A 21,974-nucleotide genomic window follows, 5' to 3' on the forward strand; every position below is an offset into this window, starting at 1 on the left:
TATTAAATGTTCAGGTTCAAAAAACTTAAGAACAAAGTTATTTTGTTTGTACATACTAGTTTCATTCTCTGCACTATGTTTCTAGGAATACATTTAGTCAAATACTATGCAATTTAACAGATTTTCTATTATATAAAATATATAATTGACTTAGCTTTCCCATTATGTTTGACTTAAACATGATGCTATGCAGATAACTTGCAGGAGCCAATAATGTAAAATGCTTCCATCAAAAAACAGGATTTCAATCCTTTACCACCTAGATACGTATTTGTACACATTTGTTGTCCTTTAAAAACTTATATTTATTTACCACCTTTCTTACTAGATTCAAGTTTTTAAGGCTTTATTTCCAACACTTAAGTACTGATGAGCAGCAAACAGCATAAAACTACTTAACATGAACAGACTGCAAATTACTCGCAGGCTGTTCTGGTTGTATGCTGTATGCACATTTTCACTTTGCTTCTAAGAGGTAAAGGGTTAATTGATCAAGCAATGATAATGATGGGCCCTGTACCTGAATGTCCTTGGCAGGGAAGCGTTTGTGGGCGGGGCTGGGCAGGGTCCCACAGAGGTCCTTGATGTAGTTCATGCGGCCCTCTAGGGGAACATTCTTGAAGTTCTCCGTGGTTGCCTGAGGATGATAAAATAATGAGTCGCTTTATGGGAAAATTGGGATAAATGCATGTGGCTCATGTGTCGAGCCAGATTAGCCTGTGCAGTCCACACAGTCTTAAAGCCAGATTAGCCTATTCAGTCCGCACAGTCTTAAAAGGGAAGACACTTTCTGTCTAAACTGGATTTTCTTACAAACGAAACATTCCATAGGAAAGAGTCATCCCTGATAAGCTTCTGCCCACTTCACAGTCTAGTCTGGGACGACACTTTTCACACATTCTAAATGTCATAATTTCCCAGAACTTGGCCCCGTATTATTGCTTTGAAAGTAACTCGGTAGGGGTAATGGTCTGATTCTTGTGGTGGTGTGTATGGACATTGTGGTGATGGTAGTTTCTTTTGAAAGTAACTCGGTATGGGTAATGGTCCGATGCTTGTTGTGGTGTGTATGGACATAGTGGTGATGGTAGTTTCTTTTGAAAGTAACTCGGTAGGGCCCCTGCGAAATGTTGTTCTGCAGTTCACGAATAATTCGTGAACAGTTCATGAACTGTTCATGAACTGTTCACGAATAGTTCGTGAACAGAAAATGAGCCACGTCTATGAAAAATTCTTGAAATTTTAGTTCATGAACTGTTCATGAACTTTAATGGCATGAAGTGTTCATGAAATATTCTTGAAACCTAATGGCATGAAGTGTTCATGAACTATTCTTGAACCCTTATGGCATGAAGTGTTCATGAACTATTCTTGAACCCGTGTGGCATGAAGTGTTCACGAACTATTCTTGAACCATTATGGCATGAAATGTTCATGAACTATTCATGAACATCAATGGCATGAAGTGTTCTTGAACAGTTCATGAACAACACAATTCTTGAAAAATTCTTCAGGGTTTTGCTGTTCACGAACAGTTCATGAACATTTTCCTTCTATTTTTCAATGGCTCATTTTCTGTTCACGAACTGTAAAAGAATAGTTCATGAACCATAGTTCTTCAAGAGTTCATGAACTGAGGTGGCATGAAGTGTTCATGAACTATTCATGAACAAGAATTTGTCAATTTATGCAAAGGTTATCATAAGTGTTACTAAAGCTCAACAAACAGGTCAGGGTAAGAAGAAACAAGTCTTGTATTAGCACTTAACATATTGATAGCAACATATAACAATAATTTAAATATAACACTAATAACTGAGATACAAGTGGTTTGATAATACTCTTTAAATTTCATAATACAGCTTTGCACTATATGTTCATGAATAATTCATGTATTGAAAAGATTATGAATAGTCTCATTTTCAGTTCAAGAATCATTTACTAATCAATGGTTTCCCTGAAATGGTTACACTTACAGTGCCAAAGAACTTGAAATGGAACCAATGGCTGATCAGTTCAGCCGGTAATTTATTAAAGACTTACATTTTCAAATATAACATAAACCATGTGCCTTCGGTTTCAACTTCCTGTGCACACAATATTCTTTCTTTGTAAAAACAGCAATGCAATGTACATTGAGTTCTTGATATCATCTTAAACTGTTCTTGAAATAAGATGTCCTTAAAACGTTCTTAAACTTGTCTTTTAAGTCTTCCAAGAACAATGACAGATCCTTTTAAGAACATATTGGATTCTTAAAAAGTCCATCATACGTTCAAAAACATTGTGTAGACCTGTTTAAGAACATCAGAAGGAAACATGTTGTTCAAAAAAGTTCTTAAAGTGTTCAAGAATATTTTAAGAATAATTCAAGAACCGGAAAGGTCCTTAAAAAGTTATTGAAGTGTTCCTGAAGGCAGTTCTTGAACAGTTCTTGTACAAATGTTCTTAAAATTCTCTAGAACAGGTCAAGAACTCTAACTTACAGTGGTGAAAGTACTATGCATATTCATACTAACTTCACAGGTTTCACAAATCTACAAGATTTGTATGCTAGACATTTCAATATTACTTTCAAAAATATGTATGAAACATATAGCACAAAGGAATTCATGAATTATTCATGATGGATCCTTAAAGTCTCTCTCAGAAAAGTCATTAGAAATACTTGTGCATGAAATGTTCATCACTAAGTATTTATGGTTATATGAAGAACTGTTCATGAACTTTGAAATGTTCAACAATAATTCATAAACAGTTCATGAACATGTCTTAAGAACAGTTCATGTCCAAAAGTTCATGAACCAAGCTCAGGAACTTTTTCAGAACCGTTCATGAACAGTTCTTGATTGGCTTGAAGTGTTCATGAAATCATGAACAACATTTCGCCGGGGGGGTAATGGTCCGATGCCTGTGGTGGTGTGTATGGACATTGTAGTGATGGTAGTTTCTTTTGAAAGTAACTCGGTAGGGGTCCGATATGGTAATGGTCCGATGCTTGTTGTGGTGCGTATGGACATTGTGGTGATGGTAGTTTCTTTTGAAAGTAACTCGGTAGGGGTAATGGTCTGATGCCTGTGGTGGTGTGTATGGAGATTGTGGTGATGGTAGTTTCTTTTGAAAGTAACTCGGAAGGGGTAATGGTCCGATGCTTGTTGTGGTGTGTATGGACATTGTGGTGATGGTAGTTTCTTTTGAAAGTAACTCGGTAGGGGTAATGGTCCGATGCCTGTGGTGGTGTGTATGGAGATTGTGGTGATGGTAGTTTCTTTTTAAAGTAACTCAGTACAGATAATGGTCCGATGCTTGTTGTGGTGTGTATGGACATTGTGGTGATGATAGTTTCTTTTGAAAGTAACTCGGTACGGGTAATGGTCCGATGCTTGTGGTGGTGTGTATGGAGATTGTGGTGATGGTAGTTTCTTTTGAAAGTAACTCGGTAGGGGTAATGGTCAGATGCTTGTGGTGGTGTGTATGGACATTGTGGTGATGATAGTTTCTTTTGAAAGTAACTCGGTAGGGGTAATGGTCAGATGCTTGTGGTGGTGTGTATGGAGATTGTGGTGATGATAGTTTCTTTTGAAAGTAACTCAGTACAGATAATGGTCCGATGCTTGTTGTGGTGTGTATGGACATTGTGATGATGATAGTTTCTTTTGAAAGTAACTCGGTAGGGGTTATGGTCTGATGCTTGTGGTGGTGTGTATGGACATTGTGGTGATGGTAGTTTCTTTTGAAAGTAACTCGGTAGGGGTAATGGTCCGATGCTTGTTGTGGTGTGTATGGACATTGTGGTGATGGTAGTTTCTTTTGAAAGTAACTCGGTAGGGGTAATGGTCTGATGCTTGTTGTGGTGTGTATGGAGATTGTGGTGATGATAGTTTCTTTTGAAAGTAACTCGGTAGGGGTAATGGTCCGATGCTTGTTGTGGTGTGTATGGACATTGTGGTGATGGTAGTTTCATTTGAAAGTAACTCGGTAGGGGTTATGGTCAGATGCTTGTTGTGGTGTGTATGGAGATTGTGGTGATGGTAGTTTCATTTGAAAGTAACTCGGTAGGGGTAATGGTCCGATGCTTGTGGTGGTGTGTATGGAGATTGTGGTGATGATAGTTTCATATGAAAGTAACTCGGTAGGGGTAATGGTCCGATGCTTGTTGTGGTGTGTATGGACATTGTGGTGATGGTAGTTTCTTTTGAAAGTAACTCGATAAGGGTAATGGTCTGATGCTTGTGGTGGTGTGTATGGACATTGTGGTGATGATAGTTTCTTTTGAAAGTAACTCGGTAGGGGTAATGGTCCGATGCTTGTTGTGGTGTGTATGGACATTGTGGTGATGATAGTTTCATTTGAAAGTAACTCGGTACGGGTAATGGTCTGATGCTTATGGTGGTGTGTATGGAGATTGTGGTGATGGTAGTTTCATAGGGATAGTTTCATGTTATTTGTTTATTGGTGTGTTTACATGTAATTTGTATAATTGTTTATTGGTGTGTTTACTTAGTATATTTGTTGATTGGTTTGTTTTTGTACATTTGTTTATTCGTGCATGTCTTCATGTTCTTGTAAAGTTATAGACTTATAGTAATCAATATTTCCTAATCCAACGGTTTGTTGATTCACAGGCAAGGAATGTAATACAATAACAAAAGATATAAGACAAACTTGTTAAAAACAACCAATAATCTGATATCAAGTAAGATGCACTATAACAGTTTTATTTGTTCAGGTTAGTCCTTATTAAAAATGTCGTTGTACATGGATCCAAAATCAAGCTGTGAAACTGTTAAGTTATTCAATAAGCTTTTATAAGAATTATTGATGAAATTGAACAGTTTAAACATTAGTTACAAAATGGTAAACAAAGGTACAAATCCCTGTGAAAGCAGTACTGGTGGCCACGGTGTCCCAGTTAATATGCTGATGGTGTTCAGATTTGTGCTACTATGTAAAATATGCCGTAACATGGACCCGATCCCAAAGCAAACGGACCAGATCCCAAACCACAATTTTTGTTTTACCAAAACTCAATAAAATAAAAAATTTATTGTTTTTTTTTTAAAGAAAGAAGTGTTACGATTAGTATTTTCAATTTTATTTCATAAACATCTAACAAAGAATATAACTATATTTTATATGATTATTTCCCAAAATGGCCAGGAAAATTATGTGTTCATATTTGTTGAAAACAAGAGATGTGTTTATCAGAAACACAATGCCCTGCTTTTATACATGTTTTTTTTTTACCTTTGACCTTGGTGGATGACCTTGACCATTCGCCACTCAAAATGTGCAGCTCCATGAGATACACATGCATGCCAAATATCAAGTTGCTATGTGAAGGGACATAGCAGTTATGAGCATTTTTCCATACCTAAATGCAAAGTGTGACAGAAAGACGGACAGACGGATGGTCCAATCACTATATGCCCTCTTTTGGGGGCATAAAAAAATTCCAATTTGGTCCATTTCATCAATAAAAAATTACCCATCTTATAAATTTAAAAACTCTCAATTTGACCAGACTCCTTTTCCCAAAATGGTTAGAAAAAACCCTGTATATGGTGAATGTTTTGGTGGTGGTGATTCCCAATTGCAAAAAAATACAATTTTCCCCAAATATCTGAACAAAATTTCCCAAAAATATTCAAAACTTTTCCAATAAACTTAATATTTTGTTTATTGATTTTATTATACAGCAATTTATTCCCATGCACTTTATAATAAGAATTTTAGAAAGCAGTTAAACATGTACTTATCAACAATGGTATACTGTTATTTATTATCTTTTTTTCCCCCCCAATTTCATTGTCTATTGCGCTTTTATTCCCAATAAAAAAGGCACAGGCTGTTAAGTATAAAGCGAAAAAAATCACTGCAGTATATGAAAATGTAGTTGACTGCAGTTAAATATTGAAGCGAATTGTAAAAGATATAAATAAATGTCATCAACAGTCCATCAACAGTAGTTTGATTAGAATTGAAATTACCTTCCATGTTACGTCTGTTCGGGCATTGTGGTAGTTCACAAAGGCCTCTGTGAAATAGTCGTCTGTGAAGTCAAACTTGTAGGCACAAGCTGCCCCCACCACGAAGAGAACTATGAAGGCTTTCATTGTGTCTAAAAAATGGAAACCAAACATCTGAAAGTTGCTGTGGTTAGATCCCCATTGTGAAAGCGTTTCTCCCAAAGATACCATGCAAGTACTGGTTCTACAGAAGAAACGGACTAAACAGTCTCGATCCAATAAGCCTTAGGCTGTCAATGTAATTGAGCTTCATTAAATGCTTTAAATTGTTTTAAATATACAGAGGAATAAAATACTGCCCTTATAATAAAAATAAAATTTAAGAAAAGACAAAAATGAAAAAAGCTTTCTAAACCTAGGCTCAAACTGGAATAAAAGGCAATCATTTAAACCATTTGACTTACCACACTGTTACATTAAATTAAAGATGTGTTTTGTACTTTATATTAGGGATCTATGTGGTGTCACAAAGTAAAACAACTATAACAGAAACACTCCAAATTATTCAATTGTTTTGCATTTGTAACGCTTTTTAATTTTCAAATGTTTAATAAATTGATTAAACGTAGGTGTATTAAGCGCTTCTCTCTGTGTTGAATTATTACTTATTTTTTTTTAATAGTTAACAAAAAATTCTAAAATTGTCATATCAACTATCAGTGAATAAGTCCCTTTAAAGTAATACATTTGTGAAAACTTGTATTATACAGTATTATTTTACTATATAGAACATTGCTTGTAGTGTCATATGAGACTATTGATAACATTTTATCAGATTGTACTAATTTAGTAGATTTAAGTACGTTTTATGGACTGATACATGATTTATAACAAAATTAATGTGACTAAATTATTGAGCCTTGTTTTGGTAAACCGGGGCTTAATGCATGTGCACAGCTTAATGAGGGACAACAATTTCCGTTTTTAAGTAATTTTTTTGTTTCAAGAAAGTTTCTTCCAGACAAAAAATCCAGTTTAGGTGAAAAGTGATGTCCTTGATTATCCTATACAGACTGCACAGGGGTCGTATTCCAGAAGCATCTTAAGTTAAATTTTATTCTTATCCTTAAATTGGAATATTTTCTTAAGTGTTTCATTTCATATTGATTTAGATTGGCTTCAAGATATACATGTAATTAACATAATTATGCCAATGTTATTTTAGGAATGCCAAAAACACATGTGTTTCATAATGTAGTAAAGAAATACATAACATTGTAATTTTTAACTTAAGTGAAATTATTTAAGAAATGACTTAAGATGTTTCTGGAATACCACCCCAGGTTATCTGGTACAACACTTTACGCAATGCATTAAACCCAGTTTTCCCAGAATGAGGCTCAATTAGTGTGCATATCATATTTCATATGCTGATGAATGTACAATTTCCTAAATAATCCAATCAGTAATCCTATCAATAACTCAGTTCAATGAGTCTCACTTTTGCATGATTATTTCCCTAAATATATCAGGAAATGAAACAAATGAAATGGGGAATATATAAGACTTAGTGTTTATAGACCATTTCAAGAATGGGACCAGAGACCTCTTTATTGGTTAAAATCACGCTGTTTGGGCAAAATTAGGATATTGGTGTTCTTGTTTTTTGTCAAGAAATACTTTAAATTGTGAATAAAAGAGTGTTCAGTATTATATTGACTAATTTAAGTTCAACTAACCAGGGACCTATATAAACAATGTAAAGGTCCCTGAACTAATACATCTTAGAAATTATATTTCCAAAAACTGAACAATGAATTGATGCACTATTGGAAGAGAAAAAGGAAGAAAGGGCTCAGCCGTGAGGGCCACAACTTCGCTGGAGACACATTAACTTCAACCATTAATTACATGAAGAAGAAGTGACTTCTTCACCTTTTATAGATGTACTCTTTGCTTGAAATTTACTTTATTAAATTCAATTAGATCATGACAATGGCTGGACAAAGGAATCTCGGCCATAAGTTGCCTTATTTATAGGTAACTTGTGCAAAGTTAAACATTGAAATGGACAGTCGCGAGCGATAACACTTCTTGAAACCGTGCTTTGATGATGCTTTTTTTTTTAATTGCCTGTGTGCTATTTAACTATGCTTCTGCATAGTAAAATGGCCCATGAAAACAACACTCAAGAATGAGAAAGTGGGGACACACAGTTCTGGATTATCATCGTGGAGGCCCACCCTCCTCCAGATCCCTTGTCAACCTGGTGTCAACAAGAACGCCAGTGCCCAGTAGTTTTAATTAGCCTACCAGGGCCATAGCTGGCAAGACATAACACATGAAAATGTCCTTTAATAAGTATAGAATGACATTGTAATACCGCAACACCAATACAAAATAATATAATATTCAGATTAAGAAGTAAAGAAAACAATCAATGCAGTCTGTATATTAATGGTCTAAGGAGCCCCTAAAAGTTGTGGGGCCCTTTGGCAGTTGCCTAAGGTGTCCAGTCATTACACCCCCTGGACGTTACACCCCTGGTCATTACACCCTCTAAGCCTGGACATTACACCCACCAAGATATTGATTAGATTAGAAAGGTGTAATCAACTTATGAACCACTAATTGGATTTGTCATGTAAGATGACACTGATGAGATTAATGGTTTCTCAAATTATTTAATTGAGCAGCCATCATTTAAAACATTAATTTTTATTTCACCAGAATGACTGTAACAATATGCATCTAAATAATAAATGCTTTTTTTTTCAAGAATATACAGGAAAAAACTTGAAGAAATAAAAATAAAGATAAATAAAATAAATATTTAGAATAAACAAAACACAATCTTAATTCATATACATTTATTTTTATTTCACCATAATGTAATAATATGCATCTAAATCATACATAATACAGACAGAAAAAACTTTGAAAACAAAATAAAATAAAGATAAATACAATAATTATTTAGTATAAACAAAACACAATATTAATTCATATACGTTTATTTTTATTTCACCATAATGTTATAATATGCATCTAAATCATAAATACTTTTTTCAAGAATATACAATTATATATATAATTTAAACATCACAAAAGAAGATTTTAATTAAATAAGATATTTAATCAATCATTATTCTGTAATTGATATGTTGTTGTTTTTTTAAAGTAATTTATTGTAAAAAAAAATCTTGAAAGCTATAAGAAATAATTCTTTATTATTTATGGAAACGGCCTCAAATACATAAGGACTAAGGCAATCTCTTTATCTCAGTGTATCACATCTGTTACTTAAGTTTTATTACTATTGTAGTAACCATAGTATTTCACTTATCTATTGATATATCTATTTGATTAGCAGTGCATAAAATGCATACAGTGTTATGTCTCTGATATTGACAATGAAGCAAATCTGCCCTTTCATGTCACTCAAACAAAAGGAGGTAACTTGCTATTAATTTAAAGCAAGTATTAATAAAGTAAAAATATCCTATATCTGTTGGTTTCAGTGAGTTTGTTAGATATTGAAATAGAAGTAACATATTGTCACTGTATGATATATAAAATTCTACTGCAGACTTCAAAGTTCATTAATTACAATATCATTAAACTTTAAAGTCAGAATTGATAATGAGGGATCATTGAAGAAGTACTTTTTTTATATTGAACCACAATTAACAGGAATCTGTCACTTACTGTAGCAATCAAAGCATGTTTTCACAGTTTATGGGAAGGCCCTAATTGGCACTAGTCTGTGTATCTTTTAATGTCTCTCAAGCATTTCAAAGCTGTGTTAAAGCCTGTATTTCCGCAAAAAGCTCTTGATCCCTTGTTTCCCTTTGTATCCTTCCATCCGAATTTACAACAGCCAAAAATGCCTCATCATTCGGATTACCGTTAGCCAGTAGGAAGTCTTTCCACATGTCTTCTCCGATTACTGGCTGTAAATCAACGCCCCTGTTAAGGAGATTAACGAGACCGTCTCGTTCCTGGGGATATAAACAGAGGTTACTGTAGTAAATTTTAAAGACAAGATTGAAGCTTTTTTGGTATGCTCCAAAGATCTGTATTAGCTCATTTGAACAATTTCGACACGGTGAGTAGCTGATGTAGACCTCGATATTGACTGTTTCAACCGGGTCTGTATCCGCATTCCTATCAATAAAAAGAGAAAATGAACTGTAAATAACAAACGTTTTAAAGCACGATATGAATGTATTTCTATTTACTCACATTTTTAAGTGTTATTACGTATAAATTACATCTTTAAAAAAAATCAGAACCCTTCTTTTTTCAATATTTTATTTATTAATAATTGTAATAATTGAATATCAAAACAAACTTAAATTGTAATATTAAAGTAGCTTTAAGCTACTAATCTTTAGTTTATTGCTTTAATAATAATTACCATGACATACTTTGTATTTTAAACATTTATAGAACCTTTAAATCTGCTGAAAAGTATATGGTCTCTTAAATTTTTGTTTCAGATTTACATTTATTTAACACGTAATGTAGACCATATAGCTTTCTTAAAAGATTGCTTTTTTTATCAAAGCATAAAAATAAAGGTACTTTCAAGGAACAACGTCAGTACATCCACGAAATCAAATGAAACCATATGCGACTGCTTCCCATTAGATAACATGGACTTATCAAGTGCAATGTTTATTCTTGCTTAAATGGTGCAATCGTTTTTGCATTTCTTTTAGTCCCTTATGGGACCAACAAATATCACAAGAGGCGGTTCGCGTCGACGTCATGTTGACGATACGCATCGCCATTCTGTAAAAGCAGTACCGTGTCTGCTGACCTCCACTAGCCATCATTAGAATATTTGATTGAAAGGAGGACCGATGACATTGTGCTTTTTTTACTGTGTTCGCATTAATTTGGTTTTGCCGATGGTAATGCGTTGTATGTAAACTCATTATGTCATCATGTCGTAAAACACACAGATTCCCCCGAATTAATTTTATATTATAAAATTGATTTAGCATCCGTACTACTGTCGACAAGTCTGTATCATACCTTAACAACTTCTCACCGCTTCGTAGTTGAAATGGATAATACATGCACTACATACATAATAAAAAGCCTGTTTAACAAGATATATGCGTATGATGTCAAGCGAAGCTACAAACAGAAAACTGGTATGGTTCGCTCTCTTTAATTAAATTACATATATTAAAACGATGCGGTCGACAGCAATCTAGGGATACGATTAAGGAGTTGAACATTTCTATTGGATGAGTGGGAATTTTCAGGAAATAGTGATAGTGATATTGATATTTGTTTTTGTTTTCTATAAGTATTTTTTAAGGTATGTGTTTACATATTTTTACATTCTATAAAGTTTAAATACCGTTGGGATTTACATTTTAGATAAAACAACAAACTTATAGTTTTCACTGAAACCAACATTTATTTTGGCCCAATGGGGATATTTAACGGAGTTGGCTGTATTAAAAGTATATTGCCCAAATCAATTGGCCATCACCACAGTTATATAGTATTGTGCATATTAAGCATATGCACGAAATCAACGTGTTGCCAACAAATTTTAAAAAGAACAACAAAAGCACTATAAATGTCAATCGTTTGGCTTTTATAACATTTTCTAATTTTGTTGATTTTAAATGATGATTCATCATAAACAAATAACAATGTTCAGTATATGAAGATTTCTTGGAAATGTTTGTGTTGTTTTTGACCTATGTCGGAAATTTTAATTGTAATTCAAAGGGGTTTTAAATTGACTGTCAACAACGACGACGAAGAAAATAAAAGGTGTAAAATACCGTATTTTTTACAATTATTAGTTTATATTGATTAAAATATCACGACTGGTATATTACATTACTTGAAAAAAGTTGTTAAGTTTTGTTCATATTTTTAGTATATTTGGTGATAAATTTTACTTGGTATGTCTACCAGGTAACTACCAGGTAACTTTAAATAACGCCAGTAGATCGATCATCATCGAAACGTGGTAAACCCAGAAATGCAAATTGTGCATGCGTAGTGAATTGTATATATTTTATATATAAAATGATCAATCTACTTGCGTTATGTATAGTGTGAAAATCGTTATATCACCTTTTTTCGCGATGTACTTTCGATTTCACATCGCGAAATTTTATTACCGAATATACTGAAAATATGAACTTTTTTCAAGTAATGTAATATACCAGTCGTGATATTTTAATCAATATAAACTAACAATTGTAAAAATACGGTATTTTTGAACTTTTCTTTTTTCGTCATTCGTGGTTGAGAGTCCCTTTAATCAAAATAAAATTATTTTGTTCGTTATCATTTAAACCAATATGGAAGAATAAAAAACACGAACAGTTCATCAATTCAAATGAGTCCCTATAAGCCGCTCGTTGACGACTGTCAGTCAATATGACGTCACGCTAATCGTCATGAGGTCGAGCGATCAACTTGCCTTCTCCACATAGTCATCGACGACCGCAGCGCAATTCTGGTTTGTTTATATCTATTAAATAATGTGCCTAGAAGATCTTAACGAACCGCCTCTCATGATACTTATGTGGCCAGTATTCATTACGAAACAGCCCTTAGGTAAATGCACTTTGAATTACGTTTGCAAAACATCAAAAGTCTGTAGCTCTGTGGACAGGACCGTGAATTAAAACAGGAATGAAAAAAAAACGTTTACACCATTACCTGGCATTTAACTCTCTCTGTATTTGGTCGATTAGTACGAGCTCGGCGTGTCTACCGGGAATGTTGTCGGGTCTCGTCCAGTTGTTTCCAAGATTGTAAATTAATATTGTCCTTCTTGGCCATGGGGGTTCCGTAACATCATATCTACATGCATGAGCAAAACACTCTTCAAAATCATTTAAAGATACCAAAGGTTCGATATTGAGATTTGCGATATCTTCTAAAACTTCTTCGTCTATATCGGCCATACTTATTTATAGTTCGAAGTGAATCGTGGCACTTTGTGAAAATGTGTGCATACGGTTATGCGAACAGTTTTCCACCTTTATTGTGCTTCAACAGTAATCGTTTGTCAATCACTTAGATTATGTCGGTTGTGGATCAGATACTCGTCTTCGTTGTCTGTGTAACCTGTTGAATACAAATATAAAACTAGTGCACATTCACTTTCGTTTTTCAATGAAAAGATTGTTTGAGATCGCTGAATGTTCATTATTTTAATATTTTTAAAGATTATAATAATTAACACAACTATGCGTTTACGCTTAAGTTATATGTGAATACAAACAAAGTTTGTAATCTTTCAAACTTCAATATAAACTATTCCCTCAGAATATAGACTTGTACATAACTATTCATATTCCATCTTTTCTAGATAAAATGTGTTAATTAACACTGTAATATTGGTTTTATCGGTACGCAAACATGTAAAATGCCCAAAAAAATAAAATTATTCATTTAGAGTCTCCGGTTCGATTCGAACACACACACAAAAATGAAAACAAACAATAACATTTAAATGAGAATTTTACAATACTGCAGATTCGATACCGATAGTGTGAATGCATTTGTGTCCAGGAATATCGGCCAGTAAGATACCCCTCAAGCACTAATTGTGAAACTACAACGAAAAATCACACCTCAAATGTACAACAAAAAATGAAATGCTTCCAAAATACATTAAACAAGACATGCATCCGTACAGAAAGAATCCTTCTCTATTTACAGTCCACTTATGTCAAAATTAAGCTGCCTTACGGCCAAATTTGACTTTTGACCTTTCATTGTGACCTTGACCTTTGAGGTAAGAAGAGGGGTGACACGCGGCAATAAGTCTCCTCCTGGTGGTCATAAGTGGTAAGTTATTCAAAAAGTTCATTATGAATGCCATTGTTAAAGATTCGTTACTTAAGTATTTCATTAACTACATTATCGCTTTTCAAAAATTGTTGACGCAGTAATAGGTGTTATTGACTCCCATAACGCAATGGAAATCGAGACGCAAGGTGTGCACTATTGATCTGTATCCAACTATCCAATATACCGTGCTCGTCTGCGACAATCTTAAGAGACAAAAGGGTGTGGGCAAATGCACTTAAAATAGTAACTGTTGTATTCTTCCATGTTTAATCAGTGTTGTGTTTAAATACATTTGAAACCCAGAAAACGATTATTAATGATATTTTACCAATAACTGTGATCCGTTGTGTTCAATAGCAATTTGTAAATTGATTTTAGACGAATAAAATTTCTACAATGGGTCAACTACATTAGAATTGCCATTCCCACATGCAATTTTAGACATGCTCATTGAAATATATACTAATGATATAATACGATATAAGCAAATAATAGTAAAGTACATAAAAACAAAATTATTTTGGAATACAAATATAATCTATGTTCAATAAGTTTTCAGTTATACGCAAGAAATTATTCTTTATATAAATCTAACATTTACTTAAATGTCCTTCCACGCAAATGCTCTTTTAGTAATACCTGACATGCTTTTTTGAGTTCATTAAACCGCAACTCAAGACTTTTAGCACTTAAAACTGACAAAAGTATGACTAAAGAATTAAACAAAACACAAGCAATAAAAACTTACCAAATCTTCTGCAAATAAAAACAAGAGAAAGACTTTGCAATAATGTTTCGGTCCTTAGCCTGTTCCACCTATAAACCAACTGTTAGTTAAAATGACAAGGATCGGTTCGTAAAATACCAATATTGACGTTGATTATTCATTTATTGATTACGTTTTTTTTTAAATCGATTTCTCAATAAAAGGCTTTTGAATCTTTCTGAAATATGATCATTCACAAATGCCGGTGTAAAAACTGGCATGAAACACTTTAATTCAACCTGCCTGAAGAATTTTCATATAATGACCGTTGCAAAGAGACGAAAATGCAATCCATGAGGATGTTATAATGACTTTATCAGAAATGTTGTGTTTTACACTTAGTGCCATCTATAATCTCGCCCTTCTTTGATCAAGGGCGACACACGACACACGAAGCGATACACGATATTTTGCGCGACAGTCGCGGCGACGCACGATATTTTGCGCGATACACGAAGCGACGCACGAGAATATACCACGATATATCGCCTTTGTTTAGGTAGCCCAAAAGGCGATATATCGTGTAAAATATATCGTGCGTCGCCGCGACTGTCGCGCAAAATATCGTGCGTCGCCGCGACTGTCGCGCAAACTATCGTGTTTCGCTTCGTGTGTCTTGTCTCGCGTTCAAAGGGCACTTTGGGATATTAACTATCGTTAGATAGATTGTGGATATGTATTTATCTTAAACAACTTGTTCATGCTTTATAGCATTTGGGTATTTACGATCGCACAAATACTTGCATACAAATGCTTATCGCTATCTTTATTTGTACAAGTCAATATATACGAAGCCGGGATCTAAACTTATCGGCTTTTACGTTTAAGATTCTTTGTTTTCGTTTTTCCACTTCAACATTCATTATTTTCCTTATTTATATTGTCAGTAATAAATCCGGAGTGAACTATACATTGTAAAACGCAGACGCAAACCGAATCTATTCGACATTATATTTCGGAAGGAGTTTTCTCGGGAAGAGTTTGAGTTTAATGTGGATATTTCAAAACTGATCAGACATCGGGGCCGAGACTCAAAACCGCGATCTTCAGATATGTGGTAAAGCCATCTACCAACTGAAGTAGCCGGTCCAACTACTATTAATGTGAATAAGACATAAGGAAGTATTCATCAAGAGTATGTTATAGTTAATACCTGGTTTATGGTTAAACACATCCACAAATGTGCGACACATCTTCATTATTTGTAATCAATTTCGGGGCGATATCGTTTATAGAAATCATTAGATTCGCTTCAAAACATTTCTATAACATATGTTTGCCTCTCCTTGAAATAGACCGGCCATATTACAAAAATATATAACAATATTTGTTTTAGAAAAGGCTTTTATTTAAAAGTTTTCAGAAACGGCAAACTGGATGATGATGTGTTGTTGTTTGTTCGTTGTTGTTGTAGTTTTGTTTGTTGTTGTTTTTTGTGGGTTTTTTTTGTTGTTATGTGTCTTTTGTTTGTTTGTTGTTGTTTTTTTTTTTGGGGGGGGGGGGGGATGGAAGCTGAAGTATTTCAATCCATGATCAGAGGCTGTTGCCGTTAATATGACCTCATAAAGATAGGGAATGTTTTTGTGTTACGGACTAATGTCCAGTAAGATACCCCTCAAGCACTTAACATTTAACTACAACGAAAAGTTACAACCTAAAATAAAAAACAAAATTTAAACAATGCTTTCAAACTACATAAACAAGACTTTTGTCCGTGCGGCAAGGATAGGCCCATATTTCATCATTGTGTAAAAAAAAAATAACATTGGACATTACACCCACCAAGATATTGATTAGATTAGAAAGGTGTAATCGACTTATGAACCACTAATTGGATTTGTCATGTAAGATGACACTGATGAGATTAATGGTTTCTCAAATTATTTAATTGAGCAGCCATCATTTAAAACATTAATTTTTATTTCACCAGAATGACTGTAACAATATGCATCTAAATAATAAATACTTTTTTTTCAAGAATATACAGGAAAAAACTTGAAGAAATAAAAATAAAGATAAATAAAATAAATATTTAGAATAAACAAAACACAATCTTAATTCATATACATTTATTTTTATTTCACCATAATGTAATAATATGCATCTAAATCATACATAATACAGACAGAAAAAACTTTGAAAACAAAATAAAATAAAGATAAATACAATAATTATTTAGTATAAACAAAACACAATATTAATTCATATACGTTTATTTTTATTTCACCATAATGTTATAATATGCATCTAAATCATAAATACTTTTTTCAAGAATATACAATTATATATATAATTTAAACATCACAAAAGAAGATTTTAATTAAATAAGATATTAAATCAATCATTATTCTGTAATTGATATGTTGTTTTTTTTTATAGTAATTTATTGTAAAAAAAAAATCTTTAAAGCTATAAGAAATAATTCTTTATTATTTATGGAAACGGCCTCAAATACATAAGGACTAAGGCAATCTCTTTATCTCAGTGTATCACATCTGTTACTTAAGTTTTATTACTATTGTAGTAACCATAGTATTTCACTTATCTATTGATATATCTATTTGATTAGCAGTGCATAAAATGCATACAGTGTTATGTCTCTGATATTGACAATGAAGCAAATCTGCCCTTTCATGTCACTCAAACAAAAGGAGGTAACTTGCTATTAATTTAAAGCAAGTATTAATAAAGTAAAAATATCCTATATCTGTTGGTTTCAGTGAGTTTGTTAGATATTGAAATAGAAGTAACATATTGTCACTGTATGATATATAAAATTCTACTGCAGACTTCAAAGTTCATTAATTACAATATCATTAAACTTTAAAGTCAGAATTGATAATGAGGGATCATTGAAGAAGTACTTTTTTTATATTGAACCACAATTAACAGGAATCTGTCACTTACTGTAGCAATCAAAGCATGTTTTCACAGTTTATGGGAAGGCCCTAATTGGCACTAGTCTGTGTAGCTTTTAATGTCTCTCAAGCATTTCAAAGCTGTGTTAAAGCCTGTATTTCCGCAAAAAGCTCTTGATCCCTTGTTTCCCTTTGTATCCTTCCATCCGAATTTACAACAGCCAAAAATGCCTCATCATTCGGATTACCGTTAGCCAGTAGGAAGTCTTTCCACATGTCTTCTCCGATTACTGGCTGTAAATCAACGCCCCTGTTAAGGAGATTAACGAGACCGTCTCGTTCCTGGGGATATAAATAGAGGTTACTGTAGTAAATTTTAAAGACAAGATTGAAGCTTTTTTGGTATGCTCCAAAGATCTGTATTAGCTCATTTGAACAATTTCGACACGGTGAGTAGCTGATGTAGACCTCGATATTGACTGTTTCAACCGGGTCTGTATCCGCATTCCTATCAATAAAAAGAGAAAATGAACTGTAAATAACAAACGTTTTAAAGCACGATATGAATGTATTTCTATTTACTCACATTTTTAAGTGTTATTACGTATAAATTACATCTTTAAAAAAAATCAGAACCCTTCTTTTTTCAATATTTTATTTATTAATAATTGTAATAATTGAATATCAAAACAAACTTAAATTGTAATATTAAAGTAGCTTTAAGCTACTAATCTTTAGTTTATTGCTTTAATAATAATTACCATGACATACTTTGTATTTTAAACATTTATAGAACCTTTAAATCTGCTGAAAAGTATATGGTCTCTTAAATGTTTGTTTCAGATTTACATTTATTTAACACGTAATGTAGACCATATAGCTTTCTTAAAAGATTGCTTTTTTTATCAAAGCATAAAAATAAAGGTACTTTCAAGGAACAACGTCAGTACATCCACGAAATCAAATGAAACCATATGCGACTGCTTCCCATTAGATAACATGGACTTATCAAGTGCAATGTTTATTCTTGCTTAAATGGTGCAATCGTTTTTGCATTTCTTTTAGTCCCTTATGGGACCAACAAATATCACAAGAGGCGGTTCGCGTCGACGTCATGTTGACGATACGCATCGCCATTCTGTAAAAGCAGTACCGTGTCTGCTGACCTCCACTAGCCATCATTAGAATATTTGATTGAAAGGAGGACCGATGACATTGTGCTTTTTTTACTGTGTTCGCATTAATTTGGTTTTGCCGATGGTAATGCGTTGTATGTAAACTCATTATGTCATCATGTCGTAAAACACACAGATTCCCCCGAATTAATTTTATATTATAAAATTGATTTAGCATCCGTACTACTGTCGACAAGTCTGTATCATACCTTAACAACTTCTCACCGCTTCGTAGTTGAAATGGATAATACATGCACTACATACATAATAAAAAGCCTGTTTAACAAGATATATGCGTATGATGTCAAGCGAAGCTACAAACAGAAAACTGGTATGGTTCGCTCTCTTTAATTAAATTACATATATTAAAACGATGCGGTCGACAGCAATCTAGGGATACGATTAAGGAGTTGAACATTTCTATTGGATGAGTGGGAATTTTCAGGAAATAGTGATAGTGATATTGATATTTGTTTTTGTTTTCTATAAGTATTTTTTAAGGTATGTGTTTACATATTTTTACATTCTATAAAGTTTAAATACCGTTGGGATTTACATTTTAGATAAAACAACAAACTTATAGTTTTCACTGAAACCAACATTTATTTTGGCCCAATGGGGATATTTAACGGAGTTGGCTGTATTAAAAGTATATTGCCCAAATCAATTGGCCATCACCACAGTTATATAGTATTGTGCATATTAAGCATATGCACGAAATCAACGTGTTGCCAACAAATTTTAAAAAGAACAACAAAAGCACTATAAATGTCAATCGTTTGGCTTTTATAACATTTTCTAATTTTGTTGATTTTAAATGATGATTCATCATAAACAAATAACAATGTTCAGTATATGAAGATTTCTTGGAAATGTTTGTGTTGTTTTTGACCTATGTCGGAAATTTTAATTGTAATTCAAAGGGGTTTTAAATTGACTGTCAACAACGACGACGAAGAAAATAAAAGGTGTAAAATACCGTATTTTTTACAATTATTAGTTTATATTGATTAAAATATCACGACTGGTATATTACATTACTTGAAAAAAGTTGTTAAGTTTTGTTCATATTTTTAGTATATTTGGTGATAAATTTAACTTGGTATGTCTACCAGGTAACTACCAGGTAACTTTAAATAACGCCAGTAGATTGATCATCATCGAAACGTGGTAAACCCAGAAATGCAAATTGTGCATGCGTAGTGAATTGTATATATTTTATATATAAAATGATCAATCTACTTGCGTTATGTATAGTGTGAAAATCGTTATATCACCTTTTTTCGCGATGTACTTTCGATTTCACATCGCGAAATTTTATTACCGAATATACTGAAAATATGAACTTTTTTCAAGTAATGTAATATACCAGTCGTGATATTTTAATCAATATAAACTAACAATTGTAAAAATACGGTATTTTTGAACTTTTCTTTTTTCGTCATTCGTGGTTGAGAGTCCCTTTAATCAAAATAAAATTATTTTGTTCGTTATCATTTAAACCAATATGGAAGAATAAAAAACACGAACAGTTCATCAATTCAAATGAGTCCCTATAAGCCGCTCGTTGACGACTGTCAGTCAATATGACGTCACGCTAATCGTCATGAGGTCGAGCGATCAACTTGCCTTCTCCACATAGTCATCGACGACCGCAACGCAATTCTGGTTTGTTTATATCTATTAAATAATGTGCCTAGAAGATCTTAACGAACCGCCTCTCATGATACTTATGTGGCCAGTATTCATTACGAAACAGCCCTTAGGTAAATGCACTTTGAATTACGTTTGCAAAACATCAAAAGTCTGTAGCTCTGTGGACAGGACCGTGAATTAAAACAGGAATGAAAAAAAAACGTTTACACCATTACCTGGCATTTATCTCTCTCTGTATTTGGTCGATTAGTACGAGCTCGGCGTGTCTACCGGGAATGTTGACGGGTCTCGTCCAGTTGTTTCCAAGATTGTAAATTAATATTGTCCTTCCTGGCCATGGGGGTTCCGTAACACCATATCTACATGCATGAGCAAAACACTCTTCAAAATCATTTAAAGATACCAAAGGTTCGATATTGAGATTTGCGATATCTTCTAAAACTTCTTCGTCTATATCGGCCATACTTATTTATAGTTCGAAGTGAATCGTGGCACTTTGTGAAAATGTGTGCATACGGTTATGCGAACAGTTTTCCACCTTTATTGTGCTTCAACAGTAATCGTTTGTCAATCACTTAGATTATGTCGGTTGTGGATCAGATACTCGTCTTCGTTGTCTGTGTAACCTGTTGAATACAAATATAAAACTAGTGCACATTCACTTTCGTTTTTCAATGAAAAGATTGTTTGAGATCGCTGAATGTTCATTATTTTAATATTTTTAAAGATTATAATTATTAACACAACTATGCGTTTACGCTTAAGTTATATGTGAATACAAACAAAGTTTGTAATCTTTCAAACTTCAATATAAACTATTCCCTCAGAATATAGACTTGTACATAACTATTCATATTCCATCTTTTCTAGATAAAATGTGTTAATTAACACTGTAATATTGGTTTTATCGGTACGCAAACATGTAAAATGCCCCAAAAAATAAAATTATTTAACAACCTCTTACCTCGGTTATTTCCACCAAACTAAAGTAAATCGCACGTTGTCTTGAATTTATATGTAAGCAGAATTACGCCTCTCTTTCTGTTTGTCACATGACAAACTTTTACTAAGTCACATGTGCGTCTCAAATGTGTCACATGATCGTCATGTGGGGTCTCCTTGTAAGTGACCTCCCCTGATCAGCTGACTGCGTATATACAAGGGAGGTAAACATGTGTTGAATTCGAAAGTGCTGTGATATCTCAGTATTCTCCCTTGAAATTGTAAGGTTGCATTTGCCGTTTAGACAGTGGAAACCTTTGCGTGCACCTTTCTTATCATTTATATAATAAACCCCCTTAAAACCTGCAAACGAAACATAATTATGCACAAAATTAAACAAGTTAAACGGACACAAATCTTTGTTTCCCCAGCTGTTTTCGCCCAAGGATAGGACAACTGAATACTACATGTATATTAGCCTCGTTCTGGAAAAACGGGGCTTAATGCTTGAGCGTAAAGTGTCATCCCAACTAAGCCTGCTTATTTGGAACGACACTTTGTGCCTTATTTGGAGTTTAGTTTAAAAAAGACTACACTACCTTCAGACTTCCTTCCTTCCATAAAGCGGTCAGTGTCATCCTTGATTAGCCTGTGCATACTGTACATCCAAATACGGAATGACACGTGACGCATGTGCTGACAGAATGAGGCTTATTATGTTTTATCTAATTACTAGTCAAGCACTTGTGTAAAAAATTCTTTG

General features: G+C 33.5%; 1 protein-coding gene and 1 long non-coding RNA gene across 6 annotated transcripts in view; both read right to left on the reverse strand.

Annotated features, from left to right (window-relative positions):
• Positions 1–21,951, reverse strand: part of LOC127849919 (uncharacterized) — a 58,838-nt gene extending 36,887 nt beyond the window's left edge. Inside the window, exons 1-3 of the mRNA XM_052382667.1 lie at positions 21,811–21,951; positions 5,991–6,121; positions 521–637 (exon numbers count right to left, since the gene is read on the reverse strand). Coding sequence (XP_052238627.1) covers positions 521–637; positions 5,991–6,121; positions 21,811–21,904 — 342 coding nt within the window. The 5' untranslated portion in view covers positions 21,905–21,951. The remainder of the gene's footprint in view (positions 1–520; positions 638–5,990; positions 6,122–21,810) is intronic.
• On the reverse strand, positions 8,825–21,398 carry LOC127850198 (uncharacterized). 5 transcript variants are annotated; one of them, XR_008035113.1, is made up of 3 exons: positions 21,234–21,398; positions 12,675–13,085; positions 8,825–10,136 (listed from the first exon to the last, which is right to left on the reverse strand). It is a non-coding gene; the product is annotated as an uncharacterized LOC127850198 (long non-coding RNA). The 5 variants fall into 5 exon arrangements; XR_008035115.1 differs by lacking the exon at positions 12,675–13,085 and adding an exon at positions 20,485–20,895; XR_008035116.1 differs by having other exon boundaries at positions 21,227–21,370.
• Positions 21,952–21,974: the final 23 nt, after the last annotated feature.

The sequence above is a fragment of the Dreissena polymorpha genome, chromosome 11 (assembly GCF_020536995.1).
Source record: "Dreissena polymorpha isolate Duluth1 chromosome 11, UMN_Dpol_1.0, whole genome shotgun sequence".
Classification (NCBI taxonomy): Eukaryota; Metazoa; Mollusca; class Bivalvia; order Myida; family Dreissenidae; genus Dreissena; species Dreissena polymorpha.